Raw genomic sequence first — 19257 nt, 5'->3', positions numbered from 1 at the left:
AGAGGAAATAGCTGATAACTTATGACGCAGCCCCCCCCCTCCTCCCCTCCCTTGACCTTCTAGCTGTATTAAGTGTAATGATGCAGACCCCCCCCATCCTCCCCTCCCTTAACCTTCTAGCTGTATTAAGTGTTATGACGCAGGCCCCCCCCTATCCTCCCCTCCCTTAACCTTCTAGCTGTATTAAGTGTTATGACGCAGGCCCCCCCATCCTCCCCTCCCTTAACCTTCTAGCTGTATTAAGTGTTAAGTGGAGTAGGTTTGAATGTCTTTACAGGAGCAGCTTCTGAATATTTATACAAATTTTTCAGCTGACTCTCTGGGATTGTCGCCAGCGGACGGGTGTGACTTGGCTCTCAAAGCACTGGGGGCCATCACTTGGTATGTATGCTAAACAGACTTAACACTTCCCATGTTGGCCTGTTTCATTATTTTGGGAATTTTCTTGCACATGTCGTCGTGATTTTTCATGTTGGGGATTTATATCCCTGGCATAGATTTGTTTAAGCTCGCATACAAAGTACTTACTCTCATGATTTTGAATGAAAAATGCGGACTCCGGTAAAGCCCTTGGGTTTTTGTTCTGTACAAGAACAGATTTGTAAAGCCCTCAGGTTTTCGTTCTGTACAAGAACAGATTTGTAAAGCCCTCTGGTTTTCGTTCTGTACAAGAACAGATTTGTAAAGCACTTGGTTTTCGTTCTTTACAAGAACAGATGTGTAAAGCAGTACAGATTTGTAAAGCTCTTGGGTTTTCATTCTGTACAAGAACAGATTTGTAAAGCCCTCGGGTTTTCGTTCTGTACAAGAACAGATTTGTAAAGCCCTCGGGTTTTCATTCTGTACAAGAACGGATTTGTAAAGCACTTGGGGTTTTGTTCTGTACAAGAACAGATTAGTAAAGCTCTTGGTTTTCGTTCTTTACAAGAACAGATTTGTAAAGCAGTACAGATTTGTAAAGCCCTTGGGTTTTCTTTCTGTACAAGAACAGATTTGTATGGGTGACTCTTGCAGGTATTTGCAGTATTCATTGATGGATGATGAAGTGCTGTCTATGAAGAAGTTTGAGAAGTACATCCCCGTGGATGCTGCAGAAAAGGTGGAGGACTCTGTAGCTGATTTCACCAAAGGCAGACAGCACATGGTAAGTGTTGTGACCTGGTAGGGCTGGTTGCTGGATCGGACGGTTAATGTGCTGACTTGCTGTGGTTACCAGATCATTGACCATGAAAAAACTTGCTGTATCAGCAGGCCCTATAAGTCTGCTTTTCTCCCATCCTAATGCTGGCCGCCGTCGTATAAGTGAATTATTCTTGAGTACGGCGTAAAATACCAATCAAATGAATAAAATAAAATTAAGTCAGGGCCCAGGTTGTTCAAAAGTGTTTCAACAGATAAGCATTAATTTTGAGCTGGATTTAAGTCCTGTGTTAGTTTTGTATTAGAACAAAAACTGGTATTAAGATTTAAGCCTGGCTTAACTTTTAAACACCCAGCCCCTGAAGGTTTGTCAGGTACCTGGTGAAGATCACTGGTTTAAACACCCAGCCCCTGAAGGTTTGTCAGGTACCTGGTGAAGATGGTTTAATCCTTTGTCCTCCACCAGTAATTCGTAAAGCCTGTCCTGTCATCAAAATAATTTCAGTCCATAAATCAGCCCACGTCTCTATGATAAATTTGTTACCTTCTTCCTGCTACATGTAAGCGGAAAGGCTCTGGTATGTTCCTGTGTATAACTGATGAAATTATCCCAGCTGACAGAGGGCCTCCGTCGCGGAGGAACTTAGCACACCATCATAGCGCGATGACACAGGAGCTTCCACCAATATGGTCACTGTGAGTTTAAGTCCAGCTCATGCTGGCTTCCTCTCCTGCCGAACGTGGGAAGGTCTGGCAGCAACCAGTGGATAATTGTGGACTTCCCCTCTGCCCAGTTTTCTTCCATACACCATGATGCTGGCCGACGTTATATAAGTGAAATAATCTTGAGTACGGCATAAAACACCAATCAAGTAAATCGGTTAATTCTGTCTCACAGGTCATAGATGGAGTGACCTTGACAAACCTTGACATCGTTGACCTGGGGTCAGAAAGAGGTCAAGAGGGCACGCTGAGTCAACAGTTGGATCGCTGCTCTACTCCTTTCGGTAAGGCTTTATCTTTTGCTAGAGAAGACAGGAAACATCTTTATATCCATTATTGAAAGTCGTGTTTCAGATTTGCTTTCAAAATTGAGAAAGAATAACAGATTTTAAGTTGATTTGATAGGGGAATCTGATATCAACTTCACTGTGAAAATATTTGAGTACCGCAACAAACAATGAGCAATAATTGTGTTCAATTTAAACTACCCTTTCATGGCTGTTTGTGTTAACAATTTCAGGGAAGAGGCTGTTCCGTCAGTGGTTGTGTGCTCCTCTGTGTAACCCCAAATCCATCAATGATCGACTGGACGCTGTGGAAGATTTGATTGGTCGGCAAGAAGTGGTTGTTGAGGCAACGGAAATACTTAAAAAATTACCAGACTTGGAGAGGCTTTTGAGCAAGTGAGTGGTAATATAAGTAAACTCCCTCATGCCTGTACGGATTACTATAACAGGTTCAGTTAAATTAGAGCACAGATTTATTATGGCATGTATGTAAATGACCATTAAGCCAAGCCAAGCTTGGAAGTTTAATCCAAACTGTGGACAGGGAATTGATTTATTCCCCTGCTGACTAAATAACTACCCAAATCTTCAACCTTTTCAACCACCTCTGCAACCATTGTTCTGAGAGAACTGTGGAGTGTTGAGAAATAATATACACTGTTTTATGAAGCTTGCATCTTTAATGACACAAACAAATCATTTTTATTGTCATTAAAAGGATAATAATTGTACGCATAAATTCCACTGAAAAAAGTGCTTTCGTGGTTGAAAAGATTGAAGATTTAGAGTAAATCTCACCAGATTTCCTATTGTGAAAAAAAAAAACTTAACATCTATGTACATGTATATGTGTGAAACAACTGAGAGTGTGAAGCATTATTGATGTGTCTCTTTCCAGAATTCATAGCTTGGGTTTACCAATGAAGGGAAAGAATCACCCGGAGAGTAGAGCCATTCTCTATGAGGAGGTCACATACAGGTCAGTACAAACCTGCAAATAAGCTGTCAGACACAGACATTGTCCTGTACAAATAAGCCGTCAGACAGGGACATTGTCCTGTACAAATAAGCTGTCAGACATGGACGTTTTCCTGTACAAATAAGCTGTCAGACACAGACATTGTCCTGTACAAATAAGCTGTCAGACATGGACATTGTCCTGTGCAAATAAGCTGTCAGACAGGGACGTTGTCTTGTACAAATAAGCTGTCAGACAGGCACATTGTCCTGTACAAATAAGATGTCAGACAGGCACATTTTCCTGTACAAATAAGCTGTGAGATACAGACATTTTCCTGTACAAATAAACTGTCAGACATGGACATTGTCCTGTGCAAATAAGCTGTCAGACAGGGACGTTGTCTTGTACAAATAAGCTGTCAGACAGGCACATTGTCCTGTACAAATAAGATGTCAGACAGGCACATTTTCCTGTACAAATAAGCTGTCAGACACAGACATTGTCCTGTAAAAATAAGCTGTCAGACAGGCACATTGTCCTGTACAAATAAGCTGTGAGACACAGACATTGTCCTGTACAGATAAGCTGTCAGACATGGATGTTTTCCTGTACAGATAAGCTGTCAGACGCAGACATTGTCCTGTAAAAATAAGCTGTCAGACACAGACATTGTCCTGTACAAATAAGCTGTCAGACAGGCACATTGTTCTGTAAAAATAAGCTGTCAGACATGGACATTGTCCTGTACAAATAAGCTGTCAGACAGGCACATTGTCCTGTACAAATAAGATGTCAGACACACACATTGTCCTGTACAGATAAGCTGTCAGACATGGATGTTTTCCTGTACAGATAAGCTGTCAGACACAGACATTGTCCTGTAAAAATAAACTGTCAGACATCGACATTGTCCTGTACAAATAAGCTGTCAGACAGGCACGTTTTCCCGTACAAATAAGCTGTCAGACACAGACATTGTCCTGTAAAAATAAGCTGTCAGACAGGCACATTGTCCTGTACAAATAAGCTGTCAGACAGGCACATTGTCCTGTACAAATAAGCTGTCAGACACAGACATTGTCCTGTACAAATAAGCTGTCAGACATGGGCAGAGCCTGTGGGACAGCCGGGACCATCTGCAGCTTGGCCAGAGAGGAAGCCATTATGAGCTGGACTTGAGCTCACATTGACTGAATTGGTGAGAGGCTCGTAGGTCATTGCGCTGCACTGGCGTGCTAACCCCCCTGCCCCTGCCATGTGATTAAGGTATTGAGGGTTCAAATCCGGCCTTGGACAGGAGTTTGTAGATTCCCCTGCTCTCACTGTTCATGGCCCCAAGTGACATTTAATTGCCAAGGGTACTCATGAAGCTGCTTGCAGAGTCTAACATTTGTTATCTGTGTGTCATATATTTAAAGGTTTGTCAAAAACTTGGTCACCAGTTCACCCTGCACACTTTGGTTTCCTTTACCCAAAAAACTGACATTGAGTAAGTCAAACATTCTTGAACAACAATCAAATAAATAAATTAGTTACAAATTATAATCAAAAGTTAAATGTAATTAATCTTTGCAATATCCACATATTTGTTTTTCAGTAAAAGAAAGATTGAAGATTTTCTGTGCACATTGAGTGGGTTTAAAGCCGTCCTCAGTATGGTGAAACTCTTCAAGGCTCACACAGACAAGTTTAAGTAAGTGATTAAGAATGATTTTGACAAAATATGTATAGTTTGTTAAATAGCTTGTCCTTAAAATGATAAAAGAAAAGCACTCTGAAACAAAGAATTTTTTAAGTCTGATTAAGAAACATATGCAAAAAATATTTAATCATAGTTTATATATCTTAATAAGGCCAGATCTTTGATCAGAAAGCCTGGCAAAACATAAAAATCATAACAAAATAAAAAGGTAGATTTTCAATTTTATTTTTATTCAGTTTTTAGATTTTTTGTCACGGATTGCCTCTGAAACACAAAACAGGATTTATGTTGCCTAATATCTCTTTGTGGTACATATTTTCTTTTATTTTTTTGGTATTTTGAAAATAACATCATCGATGAACTGACTGCTGACTCAGGACAAGTTTCCTCATTGAACTATTGGTCATAAATAGTCAGTGATTTAACAAACTCCTGTTTACTTCAGGTCGAAGCTGTTAAGAAAGACTGTCACGATAGCGAAGGGAGAGAACCCTGAAGCTTGTTTCCCAGACATACAGGAGGAGTTAGCTGCCTTTGATGTAAGTTGTGCGAAAAAGTAGCTTCTCGATTCTTTGTGCTGCCTTGCTTTCAATCAAGCTTTTAATCAAGCTATCAAAAGCTGACGTCATCTACCTTCTTTCACTGAGCCATATTACATCTTCAAAGCCCAGAAATTTCCTTTTTAAACATGCACAATTCACCTTACAGAAGTCGACAAGCATCTTAGTTATTGAGAAAGACAGGAGTTCAACACAACAACAACAACAAAAGAGTAGGTTTCTGGAGACTGTTACATGTACAGTATTGGATGATTACAAATCCTATAGCAGGTATCAACCTTGTTGACAGGGAGATGGCTTTACCTGACATCCAGTGTACAATAATATAGTTGTTAAAGTTGTTAAAGAAGTTCCTATACACCAACCACATTCATGGGATCAACACTGTGGTGTGCTGTTGATGAATTCAGCTTGGGTTGTCAGCTTCGGCACATGGATTTATTTGCTTCAGAGAGTAGGAAAACCGCTGAGTGCAGGTCATGATCCCAGAGAACCATTCAGAGTTCACTGATGTTCTGTGTATTGCATTGTTGTGTTTTTCTGACTGCTGGGGTGGCTTTATTGGTTAGGGTGTCCACTTTGATGTCTGGAGACCCGGGATTAAACTTGTCGGGTGGTACAAAAAAAATCTAAAAACGGTACTTGCTGCAGTATTGTTTGGCACTCAGCTTTGAGAGGTTAGAGCAAGAAAACAGTTCTTGTTGGCCCGGTGTCAGTATAATGTGATATATGACTGAAAAATTGTTAATTATGGAGTTAAACTTCAAACATAAATACATTGTTCTATGTGCAAAGTTTAGACGGTAGGTTACAGGACTGTTTGCTGATCTGTATAAGAGAGTATGCAGTTAGTCAAGACTCTGAGAAGTTTAATATGTTTGCTGAGAAACAGAGAAAATTTTCTTTTCAAAAGTGAAGGAAAAATTGTAATTTGTAATAGACAGTATTAAATAAGATTAAATTTATATTAATAAAAAAATATTAATATATTAAGCGAATCTAACATCTATTAAATAAATTTTAATAAACACATTGTTCGAGTTTTGTTGTATTTATACTAAATTTTGGTTCATCGTTTATTCTCTGTATTAGGTTATGTTTTTTTTTTCTTTTTATTCACACAGGAAGCGTTTGATCACAACAAAGCAAAGAAAGATGGTGTCATCATTCCAACCTCAGGTGAGGCAAACTAAAACTAGTCCACCTTCTGTTTTATGTGAGACTTGGTAAATCTTAAATATGGCTAAATGGTTAGCTTGATAGCAGCACTGTGACTCAGTGGCGTCTGGCCAATGCGGTCGCTCTGAGTTCGGCCTTGTTCTCCAATCGTCCATGTTAGTGGGAAGGTCTGCCAGCAACCAGCAGATGGTTATGGATTTCCCCTGCTCTGGGCGGTTGCCCGCTACCTTAAGACTGGCTGCCATTGTATACTGTGATTCTTTAAACTATTGGCATGTAAGTGAGAAGGTCTGCAGCAACCTGCAGATGGTTATGGATTTCCCCTGCTCTGGGCGGTTGCCCGCTACCTTAATACTGGCTGCCATTGTATACTGTGATTCTTTAAACTATTGGCATGTAAGTGGGAAGGTCTGCCAGCAACCTGCAGATGGTTGTGGATTTCCCCTCCTCTGGGCGGTTGCCTGCTGCCTTAATACTAGCTGCCATTGTATACTGTGATTCTTCAAACTTTTGACATGTAAGTGGGAAGGTCTGCCAGCAACCTGCAGATGGTTGTGGATTTCCCCTGCTCTGGGCGGTTGCCTGCTGCCCATATACTGGCTGCCATTGTATACTGTGATTCTTCAGATTATTGGCATGTAAGTGGGAAGGTCTGCCAGCAACCTGCAGATGGTTATGGATTTCCCCTGCTCTGGGCGGTTGCCTGCTGCCTTAATACTAGCTGCCATTGTATACTGGGATTCTTCAACTTGTTCAAGGTGTTTATTGAATTGAATTATCTGCCCCAAAGAAGCAATATTCTGCACGCATTATTCTCTGTTGACTGATAAAATTATACTTTTTGTGATGCCCTGACACTGGCCAGTCCAACCAATGTAGTTTTGTCTCCAAAATCAAATTAAACATTTGCAAAAATTTCACTGAACGTTGCTCCTTCATATGCAAAAGGGTTGAGGAATTAGGGTACGGTAAGTGAAATATTGAGTATGATGTAAAACACCAATGAAATAAATAGATGAGCTGTGTAAAATACCTCATTTCTGACCTTGGCCAGTTGAGGTCATGTGTTCAGATTCAACTGTTTGCAGCCTTTGTCCCAGCCCAGCATCAGGATATTTGTAGGACATTGTACCTGTACTTGGTGAAGGGCATTGGTTTCCTCCAGGCTCTGCTTGGTATCTTCCTGGCTCTGGATTGGTGTCCTCCTGGCTCTGAATGGTGTCCTGGCCCTACTTTGTTTCCTCCTGGCTCTGCCTGGTGTAGCCTTGCCTCCGCTGTATGTCCTCCTGGCTTTGCTTGGTTTCCCCCTGACTCTGCTTGGTGTCCTCTTGGCTCTGCTTCATGTCCTCTTTACTCTGCTTGGTTTCCTCCAGGCTCTGCTGGTTTTATCCTGACTTTGCGTGGTGTCCTCCAAATTCTGCTTGGTTTCCTCTTTTTCCCTCTGACAGGTTTCCTCTACGCTCTGTTTGGTTTCCTGGGGGCCCTGCTTGTCAGAGTAACATGTGAAAGGTTGGTGATTTCCCCCAGCCATTCCGGTTTCCTGTGAAGTTCAAATCAGATGAATCATTAGGCCTTTGGAGACAGTTAGAAGCCGATGACACTCTTGTGGCAGTCGGCTCAGTATAATTGTTTCTTCAAACACCACTCATGTTCTAGCAACATGGAATGTTGGCCCAGTGTCAGTATAATGTGATATATGATTGAAAAATTGTTAATTGTGGCGTTAAACTTCAAACATACATACATTGTTTTATTTGCAAAGTTTAGACGGTAGAAAAAGTCGCCAAAGATTGGTGCTCCCCACCTACAGGTATAAAATTTACTGCCGTTGTATAAGTGGAAAATTGTTAATTATGGCATTAAATCCCAACCATATAATTGATTCATTGTCACATCAGGTGTTGATGAGGAGTATGACAGTGCCAAGAGCAAAATCAAAGCAACTGAGAAAGAACTGGATGCTTACCTCTCACAACAACGACAACGTCTAGGCTGCCAGGTAAGCAGAATTCCTGTGATGTTAGTCATAGAAATCCTCTTCAGTCTCTCACAGAGGAGGACGTGATGTTAGTCATAGAAATCCTCTTCAGTCTCTCACAGAGGAGGACGTGATGTTAGTCATAGAAATCCTCTTCAGTCTCTCACAGAGGAGGACGTGATGTTAGTCATAGAAATCCTCTTCGGTCTCTCACAGAGGAGGACGTGATGTTAGTCATAGAAATCCTCTCCAGTCTCTCACAGAGGAGGACGTGATGTTAGTCATAGAAATCCTCTCCAGCCTCTCACAAATAAGGACAAGAGATGGAATCCAAAAGGTCAAAATAGGATTCTCTGAGCAGTTTATCATTTTTGACTCGCCATTAGGAAGTACGTGTCAGGTGTGGTAGGTTGAGAGAGAGAAAAGTGAGTTGGTCTTAAGTTAATTTAATAAATTCCTTAGCTTTACTGTGGCCAAAATGTGCTGTAAGTAGGACTGGCCATCCTTCACTGAAATATCTAAAGAACAAAATCACTTCTGTTTAAAACAAACTTGACAAACTTTTTCATATATTTGTAAAATGTTCATACATGCTCTTTCTGAGGGCATAAATTGTTGACTGCATAATAAAATTATTGGTGATGCCCTGAAATTGGCCAAACCCAACAGATGTAGTTTTGTCTGAGAAATCAAATCTCAAAGGTCCATAAATGGCATTGAAAGTTGCTCTTTAATATGCACAAAAAGGTTGAGTAATAGGCAGAATCGGCATTTCAAGAATCTTTCCAGTTTGTGCAGTTTTGAACAGTTCAAACTCCAGTCAGAAATACCAACAGCTGAAACTTGTTGTAGTTTTGAAGGTGTATGGGAAGTCTGTTTTCTGATGTGAAGATTTGCAACATGTTTCTTATATTCAGTCAGTTACTTACTGGGGAAGTGCTAAGAATCGATATCAGATGGAAATCCCCGAAAATGTGGCCAAGAAAGTTCCGGACGAATATGAACTGACGTCATCGAAGAAAGGCTGGAAGAGATATCGCACAAAGTGGATTGAAGAGCTGTTAGCGGAGCTCTCTGATGCTGAAGATAAGAAAGATGCGGCCTTGAAAGATGTCATGAGGAGAATATTTCATAAATTTGATCAAGGGTAAGGACAAAAATTCTGGTTTTGTTGTTTTTCTGGTTAATATTTTAATCTCTTTTATGACTTCAGACAAGATAAATATTCCCTTTATGTATGTGATTTAGTTCATTCAATTCCTGGTTCAAGGTGTTCTTATAACGGCCTCGATGGCTCAGTTCTTAGAGCGTCCCCTTTGGGAGTCGTAGATCCAGGGTAATTACTGGATCAGGTCACACCTATGACCTTAAAAGAGGAAGTTGTAGCTTCCTCACTTGGCCTTCAGCATTAAGGGGATAGTGCAGCGACCGGTTGACCCATACCAGTATAGTGGCTCAGGCGGGGCGGCTTACTTGCCTTCGTAATTTGTCTCAGTGAAGCAGCATTAGATAAAAGAGCGGTGGAAATCCACCCTGCAACAAGCAGGCATATTACATACACTCTTAGAACTGCTTTGTCGTCATATGACTGAAAACTGTTAAGTATGACGTTAAACTCTAAGCACTCACTCAAGTTGTTTATAACAACTTCAGTTATTTCTGTAATTGTACTCCTTCGGGGTTGTTTTAAAAGAGCCTGTCAAGACTTGGAGATCCCAGCTTGTGATGAAGAAATATCCTGCTGCTCAAGATCTGGTTTTTAGTCGGAAGATTGGTGTTTAATTCTGTACTCGGGAATATTTCACTTATACAATATCTTCCTGTGAGAAAGATTGATACTGCGCTACAGGCTTCGTAATCACTCTTGCTGTACTATACACATGAAAGTCTTCAGAAACCTACTCTTTCAACAGCCAATGGCATTGCGGCCTGCTTACTTCAGCCAGGTCATTTTCAGCCAATCACTGATTGAAAAAAGTTTACTTTTTGTGAATCCCTGAAACTGGCCAATCCAACCAATGTTGTTTTGTCTCCAAATTCAAATTGAAAAATGTGTATAAATTGCACTGAGTATGCCAGCAGTAAATGTTCTGACAGCTGCTCACTCCACAAAGCCATTTCTGACTGCTGCTAACGCCACAAAGCCATTTCTGACTGCTGCTCACTCCACAAAGCCATTTCTGACTGCTGCTCACTTCACAAAGCCATTTCTGACTGCTACTCACTCCACAAAGCCATTTCTGACTGCTGCTCACTCCACAAAGCCATTTCTGACTGCTGCTCACTCCACAAAGCCATTTCTGACTTCTGCTCACTCCACAAAGCCATTTCTGACTGCTGCTCACTCCACAAAGCCATTTCTGACTGCTACTCACTCCACAAAGCCATTTCTGACTGCTGCTCACTCCACAAAGCCATTTCTGACTGATGCTCACTCCACAAAGCCATTTCTTATTGCTGCTCACTCCACAAAGCCATTTCTGACTGCTGCTCACTTCACAATGCCATTTCTGACTGCTGCTCACTCCACAAAGCCATTTCCGACGGCTGCTCACTTCACAAAGCCATTTCTGACTGCTGCTCACTCCACAAAGCCATATCTGACTGCTGCTCACTCCACAAAGCCATTTCTGACTGCTGCTCACTCTGCAAAGCCATTTCTGACTGCTACTCGCTCCACAAAGCCATTTCTGACTGCTGCTCACTCCACAAAGCCATTTCTGACTGCTGCTCACTCCGCATGCCATTTCTGACTGCTACTCACTCCACAAAGCCATTTCTGACAGCTGCTCACTCCACAAAGCCATTTCTGACTGCTGCTCACTCCACAAAGCCATTTTTGACTGCTGCTCACTCCGCATGCCATTTCTGACTGCTGCTCACTCCACAAAGCCATTTCTGACTGATGCTCACTCCACAAAGCCATTTCTGACTGATGCTCACTCCACAAAGCCATTTCTGATTGATTGAAAATTATAACCTCTTCACAATGCTTACTTTTTGGTACTGGAAAAATAAGTTCTTAACATAATATTGATAAGGTGGACAAAATTTGGATTTCTAAAACTGAAAGACTAAGCTCTAAGATATTATTTCAAATATTTGGACTTTAGTCAGAAATGGTTTTTTGGAATCGACCTCTGGTGATTTTGATCCCACTCACCAGGTCCCCAAAAAGTAGGATTTTTCAGTGATATGTAAATTTCTGTGAATTCTTTTCTTCAGCTACACAATATGGGAGAGAGCTGTTCAGTGCGTGGCTGTCCTGGATGTTCTCATCTCATTGGCCAATTATAGCCACTGTGGTGACGGACCACTCTGCCGACCTGAGGTTGTCTCCCCTGGTAAAGGTACCAAGGTGAGTTTGGCTGGTACCTTTCCCTATCTACATGTATTTCTTATTAATTTTCATGGTATACCGCACACTTATGTTAAAATGTTAACGAAACTGAAAAGAAAAAAGTTTTGTAATGTCATGAACTTCATCATGAAGGAGTCAAATTAGTAGATAGCAAACTTTGTACCTGGGTCACTTGGCAATTTTATTACACAGTTAGTTGATAGCAAACCTTGTAACTGGGTCACTTGGCAATTTTATTGCACGTTTAGTTGATAGCAAACCTTGTACCTGGGGCACCATTAGTTGATAGCAAACCTTGTACATGTACCTAAGAAGTAAATAAAAGTTTTAAAATTCTGTTTAACTTTCGATTTATATTTTTAGCCATTTTTAGAAATAAGAGAGGCTCGCCATCCTTGTGTGACCCGAACGTTTGGAGGAGGGGACTTCATCCCTAACGACACTGTTATCGGCATTGCCGATGTGAGTTTGACAAGTATTGTATCATTGGCTCTTGTATTTATTGGATAAATCTGCACTATAAGCTAATCTTAACTGACTAGCTTTCTGTTTTTTACAATAAGTGTAAAATCATCTGTTAATACTGGCAGATCAGAACATTTTTTTTTGTTTCCAAAATATATTGCGTCTTAAAAAAATAAATGTTTTTGTGTCCAGTTTAGGTGCAATGTAAAGTCAACATTCGTTGAAGTTGTTTTCCACCACTGTGGTTTGGATGTTTGTCGGCCACATGTGGGGGAAGTTAGGCAGGAACTTCACAGGTTTTGTTGGTTTACCCTTGGGCACCCTGGGGTATCCTCCATGAGTAAAACTTAACACTGTTATACAAGAGAAAAATCCATGAGTGTGGTGTAAACAACAATAAAATAGGTATCGTGAGAAGATGTATGAGAACATACATGAGAAATTCTATTTGGGCCATTCCTTTTTTCACATCCTATATATGCCTTCTCTCTTGGTTTCTCTAACTGGGCTATAATGATTAGGCTCTGTTTCAAAACTTTCCTTGAATTCCTAGGAGAATGAGATGGATACCGATGCTGGGGATGGAGAGAGCAGTGTTGTCTTGGTTACGGGTCCTAACATGGGCGGTAAATCAACACTGATGAGACAAGTAGGACTGATAACTGTGATCGCTCAGATGGTGAGACACTTGGTACAATATCTGTACTACAAAGATTCTTTTCTGACAAATCGGCATGAATTCCACTTTATACATGTAGTTTGCTTACAAACAGCGGCAAGTGGGAGGAAACTGAACTCTACCCACGATTATCCGCAGGTTGCTGACGGACCTTCTCATGTACGGCTAGAGAGGAAGCCAGCATGAGCTGGACTTGAACTCACAGTGTTTCAGACTACCTATATGCTTCCCACTCTCCCCTGCCAAATACAAACTGCACTGTTGAAAGGTGACCAATTTCTGATCTTCTCGTTATACAAAGTAGATATTTCGTAAGACATTATTTGTTGTTTGTATAAATTGTAAGAAGTGCAAGACGATACTTCGAGTGAAATCTGCATGCTAATAAACAAAAGTTACATTGGTCGTTTTTGTGTCAGGGCTGTTACGTACCTGCTGAGAAGTGCCTTCTTACACCTGTGGACAGAATCTTCACCCGGCTGGGGGCCAGCGACAGGATCATGTCAGGTACGGGTCAAGGGTCAGGGGTCACTAGGCCTGGCTGTCGGATATTCACCAAGTGGAAACTTTATCTGTGATATAACTAGTCTCGAGCTACGCCTGATGAAACACTTCACAAGAAAGGTGAATCAACCAAATGTGTACAGGTGCTAAAACATCGACTCACCGTAATTTTTGCTCAAAGCACTACCAGGGAGAGGCTAACGCCACAAATACCCAGATACATTGGGAAGCTGGGCCATTTCAAAAACCTGGACATGCACCCGTAACCTGGCGAGCGAGCAGGTAAACGTTACCGTGAGATTTACGTTGATCGAGTTTTACAGCATACTCGAGAATATTTCATGTGTACGCTGGTGGCCAGCCAATCAAGCTCAGCCAGAGAGATTACCATGAGATGTCAGAACCCAAGAAACGTCATATATGTGGACAATGCAACGTCACATGGATCCATTCTACTGGGTACTGTTTATACTCTGTGACTGGGTGAGGTGTCAGTGCAGGTGTTCCCACTACAGTGTTCCATGAAGGCTACACTATAATTTGTTGGTAGGAGACAGGTGGAAGTGATGTTAGACTCTAAGTAAAGACATACTAAATTATTATTGTATGAAGTTATCTTACTGTCCTTTCCTTTCAGGTGAAAGTACATTTTTTGTGGAGTTGAGTGAGACGTCAGCCATTTTGCAGCATGCCTCTCCTCACTCCCTGGTCCTGGTGGATGAATTGGGTAAGCACTTTACTTCAGTTTTACTAAAAATAAGTGGATTGGTTTCTGGTAGATATATGTACAGATTCATGAACAGGGGTTGAAATAAAAAGATCTCATTACAGTTGCATGTAATTATTAACAAGAGTTACCTGTAACGTACCACAGGTGTGTTTACATAAGTGCGATATTCATGGGAATTTTGGAAATATATTCCGTCCAAATTTCAGTATATCAAAACTGGTCAAAAAGCAGTTTTGTATTTGTTAGAAAGGAGCATGATGTTTATCGCTGCATGATACAAATGCGTACAGGTGAAGAAACTTTTGAGCTGGCGGAAAAAATAATCCGTCCCATCTGATAAATAAAAAAGATTTCACATTTCAACCTCTGCAGATATTTTTTTTTTCTTTCATGAAATTCATATCTTCCTCACGCTCAAAACTACAAACACCTGACTTTCTTGACTGGCTTGATTTTCCTGACTACCACCTGGAATTTGATTAGTCATGATGTCATTGTGTGACAAGACACCTGTATTTATATTGGGTATGTTAAGATAGCTGACTACCACCTGGAATTTGATTAGTCATGATGTCATTGTGTGACAAGACACCTGTATTTATATTGGGTATGTTAAGATAGCTGACTACCACCTGGAATTTGATTAGTCATGATGTCATTGTGTGACAAGACACCTGTATTTATATTGGGTATGTTAAGATAGCTGACTACCACCTGGAATTTGATTAGTCATGATGTCATTGTGTGACAAGACACCTGTATTTATATTGGGTATGTTAAGATAGCTGACTACCACCTGGAATTTGATTAGTCATGATGTCATTGTGTGACAGGACACCTGTGTTTATATCGGGTATGTTAAGATAGACTTTTAAAGAAAAATTATTGAGATTATTAAATGATTGATAGTACGAAACGCCTGTTTTCAAGAGGCAAGATAAAATAATAGTTGTTGATAAATTGTTTGCGACAAATTTAATTAATTGTTCTTGTTTTTCTTTGTTTTTGTTGGAACTTTTTGGGGTCAAATAGTTCTTTAGCGGGAATGATTTTGTTTCCATAGAAATACTCCTGATAACATTTACCAGAGATGTACCTGTTTTTTCTGCAGGGCGAGGAACAGCTACCTATGATGGTACAGCTATCGCTTGCGCCGTCGTTCATGAGCTGTCCTTAAAGACGCAATGTCGGACTTTGTTTTCCACGCACTATCACTCATTGGTGGAGGAGTTCTCACATGACCCGAATATTCGCCTCGGTCACATGGCCTGCATGGTGGAAAATGAAAATGACGAAGACCCAAGCCAAGAAACCATCACGTTCCTGTACAAGTTTGTTAAGGGGGCATGTCCAAAGAGCTATGGGTTTAATGCTGCTCGATTGGCTAATTTACCAGAAGAGGTGAGAGGGACTGGATTTTGTATTATGTTAACCATTAATGTATATTACATTCAACCCTCACGCCCTCCTCCCCCCCCCTCACACCCCGCACTACTACCACATCCTAAAAATAAATAGAATCTACATTGAAAATGCAGCAATATTATTACACAAAGTTAGTTAAAGTGAGTATCTACCTGTAGGTAGCATTGTTGTTCTTATACGAGTGTTCCCCATTGGAGCTTGAAACTACATGCACCTTAATCCTGTTGACATGTTTTTAGGACCTTGAAGGGACATGCACCTTAATCCTGTTGGAATGTTTTTAGGAGCTTGAAACTACATGCACCTTAATCCTGTTGAAATGTTTTTAGGACCTTGAAGGGACATGCACCTTAATCCTGTTGAAATGTTTTTTGGACCTTTAAAGTACATGCACCTTAATCCTGTTGAAATGTTTTTGGGACCTTGAAAGTACATGCACCTTAATCCTGTTGGAATGTTTTTAGGACCTTGAAAGGACATGCACCTTAATCCTGTTGAAATGTTTTTGGGACCTTGAAAGTACATGCACCTTAATCCTGTTGATATGTTTTCAGTATCTTGAAAGTACATGCACCTTAATCCTGTTGAAATGTTTTCGGTATCTTGAAAGTACATGCACCTTAATCCTGTTGAAATGTTTTTGGGACCTTGAAAGGACATGCACCTTAATCCTGTTGAAATGTTTTTTGGACCTTGAAATTACATGCACCTTAATCCTGTTGGAATGTTTTTGGGACCTTGAAAGGACATGCACCTTAATCCTGTTGAAATGTTTTCAGAACCTTGAAAGTACATGCACCTTAATCCTGTTGAAATGTTTTCAGTATCTTGAAGGGACATGCACCTTAATCCTGTTGAAATGTTTTTGGGACCTTGAAAGGACATGCACCTTAATCCTATTGAAATGTTTTCAGGACCTTGAAAGGACATGCACCTTAATCCTGTTGAAATGTTTTCAGGACATTGAAAGAGTTTTTTTGTTAGGACAAGAACTTTATTTTTCAATGTCAAATATCATATTGCATTAAGTTGGATATACAACAGTAACGATACTACCCAAATAGTGTCAATTAGTCTCCTCATGAAAAAAATAAGAGAGTTATACTGTATCGCATGACCTGTCAAAAATGATAGGCAGCTATTTGTGATCATTTACTATAACAAGGGTGTCAGAAAAAAGTGTCACAAAAGGGATTAAGAGTAGACAAATAAAATTGAGGAGCTGAACACTAGAGAACTTGAAGTTCCCAGAGGAAAGAGGTGTCATGTGCCCTAACATTTTCCACATCATATGATACAGCAGGACTATTTTTACCATTCACGACTGAAAGATTCGAATTCGAAACTACCCTGTTCTGGTTAACACATTGTTCATGTGCGTGAAAAGCTACCCTTTCTGCTGTCATATCGCCCTGTCTGTTTACCTATAGTACCTGATGAGGTGCATATCTATGGTCTTGCATGCCAGACGCAGAAGCCTCTCACCAATGCGGCCGCCATGAGTTCCCGTCCAGCTCATGCTGCCTTCCTCTCAGGTTGTACATTAGAAGGTCAGTCAGCAACCTACAGATGATCGTGGGTTTCCCCTTGTCGCTGTCTGGTTTTCTCCAACCATGATGGTGGCCATTCTCGTATAAGTGAAAGATTCGAGAGCATGGCATAAAACACCGATCTGATAAATAAATACAATGAGGAGGTGCTGAGAAATTCTCCAGATTCTGGCCAGTTCTTATCTGTATATGAAAATGAAATACGCTCTGGACTAAAGCATACTGTAGCAGTCAAATGATTATAGAAGTAATTGTTACCTGTTGCAATATGTTTCAGATCATCCAGGTGTCGCAGAGAAAAGCTAAGGAGTTTGAACAAAGTGTGGATAACCTGAGGCTGCTAAGGTAAGATGTGTCTTGATGGGCCTAAATCTATGTCTGGGGTTTAGGTGATGTCCCTGGGTGTTCAGACCCTGCTTTGGAAAGGATATTTGCCTACAAATACAATCACAACTGATTTTCTCTTCTTTTTTTCCCATTTCGGTGAGTGTGAAAAGTTTAAAGACCAAGCGATGTTCAATCCAGACAAATTGAAAAACAAAATTTCTGTTTTCTGTTTGCAGATCGGTGTGGAAGACGAGAGAGAAGAGCCAGCTTTCAAGCCTGCAGTCTCAAATTAGGGTGTCGTGATATGGGTGGGTGGGTGGGTGGGTGGGAGAGAAGGGGCTAGCTTTATGCTCTAGTGCATACCATTAGACTTATATGTCTCTGTTCTGTCAAGTACAGCTCCTTACTTGTGGAGTTTCATGTAAGTTAGGCCTGCAGTTGATAGGAAATATTTGTCAATTTGTTGGCAGTGAGTGTTAGTAATAAGAGATTGTTTTGCAAATGGACAAAAGTTGTGAGCGTTTAGCACAGATCTTTACACGTGAAGCGGAAAGGACAATGGAAGATGTACGTGGAAGTCTTTATTGTCAAGAGTAGATTTTGTAACTCAGGATTAACCATCATTTTACCTGTGTAAATGTAAGATGTGGTGGAGCCGAGTGCTGTTCAGTTCTATAATTATATAAGAAATCTCCACATTGACTCGAATTCCCTTGGGTGTAAATGCGTACGGACACTTTAAAGACACCATTTCCAGTTAATATCTCCTCGTTCTATTTCTTGTGGACCTAACGTCTCAAAAACTAATCGAGATGGGACTTCCAAATATGGTGCACGTTTTCCACATTGGAGATATGACCTGGTTAAAGTTCGAACCTAAGGGCTTTATTATTTTCTTCAGGTTTTGGAATTTGTCCTCTTTCATTCAAGAAACCTTGTGGACATGATGTCTCCAAAAAATATTGAAAATTAGATAGAGCTTCAAAATTTGGGATGCAAATGGGATGTTTTGAACTTGGAGGCATAGCTTTTTTCATTTTTTATTTGTTTACCACTTTTTCATTTTCCGTTCAGAATGTGCTGTCTTGTAGTATGTGCTATTTTGTATTTGCTAATGCGCATTATGTTTTTATAAAAAGCACAGCTTCTAGTTCAAACACCATTGTATTCATGCATGTCTAGTATGTTTTTTGTAAGTTACCTGCATTTTTCCGTGATCACTTCATTCGTGGCTAATTAGACAAAGGTGGAAATTTAGAATGGCATGTGTACGTGGGAAGGTCTGTCAGCAACCACTGAGGTTTGCCCGGTTTCCTCCCACCATATTGCTGGCCTCCGTTGTATAAGTGAAATACAGCGTAAAAACTCCAATCAGTCAAATAAATAAATAGGATGGCATTTAGAAAGGTTTTTGAGGACTGAGGTTGCATTTTTAATAGAGTTTTGTAAACTTGCATTTTATCGAGTTTGCGAGACATTCATGCCGTATATTATTTTACTCATATCTAGTGTTTTAGCAAAATTAAATTAAAAAATATTGAATGTTTGAATGTGCTGAAACTTGAAGTATTGAGTTGCCAGACTAGAAAAAAATAACACTGGTTTAAATATGCTAAAAATTGGTGGTGTTCGGAGCTGTAACAAGTGCTTCACATTGTGGGGTCAACTTAATTTGAAAATACAGAA

General features: G+C 40.4%; 1 protein-coding gene across 1 annotated transcript in view; it reads left to right on the top strand.

Annotated features, from left to right (window-relative positions):
• Nucleotides 1-17892, top strand: part of LOC135463551 (DNA mismatch repair protein Msh6-like) — a 40810-nt gene extending 22918 nt beyond the window's left edge. The window contains exons 17-34 of the mRNA XM_064740815.1: nt 312-381; nt 1015-1144; nt 2039-2147; nt 2384-2546; nt 3049-3129; nt 4709-4804; nt 5259-5352; nt 6498-6552; nt 8451-8551; nt 9448-9677; nt 11756-11888; nt 12255-12353; nt 12910-13035; nt 13455-13542; nt 14177-14266; nt 15381-15670; nt 17522-17589; nt 17808-17892. Coding sequence (XP_064596885.1) covers nt 312-381; nt 1015-1144; nt 2039-2147; nt 2384-2546; nt 3049-3129; nt 4709-4804; nt 5259-5352; nt 6498-6552; nt 8451-8551; nt 9448-9677; nt 11756-11888; nt 12255-12353; nt 12910-13035; nt 13455-13542; nt 14177-14266; nt 15381-15670; nt 17522-17589; nt 17808-17874 — 2090 coding nt within the window. The 3' untranslated portion in view covers nt 17875-17892. The remainder of the gene's footprint in view (nt 1-311; nt 382-1014; nt 1145-2038; nt 2148-2383; nt 2547-3048; nt 3130-4708; nt 4805-5258; nt 5353-6497; nt 6553-8450; nt 8552-9447; nt 9678-11755; nt 11889-12254; nt 12354-12909; nt 13036-13454; nt 13543-14176; nt 14267-15380; nt 15671-17521; nt 17590-17807) is intronic.
• The last annotated feature ends 1365 nt before the right edge of the window (nt 17893-19257 follow it).

Source organism: Liolophura sinensis, chromosome 3 (assembly GCF_032854445.1).
Source record: "Liolophura sinensis isolate JHLJ2023 chromosome 3, CUHK_Ljap_v2, whole genome shotgun sequence".
In the NCBI taxonomy this organism is placed as follows: Eukaryota; Metazoa; Mollusca; class Polyplacophora; order Chitonida; family Chitonidae; genus Liolophura; species Liolophura sinensis.
The sequence above is the reverse complement of the archived record's forward strand: the minus strand, read 5'-3'. Positions and strand labels throughout refer to the sequence as shown.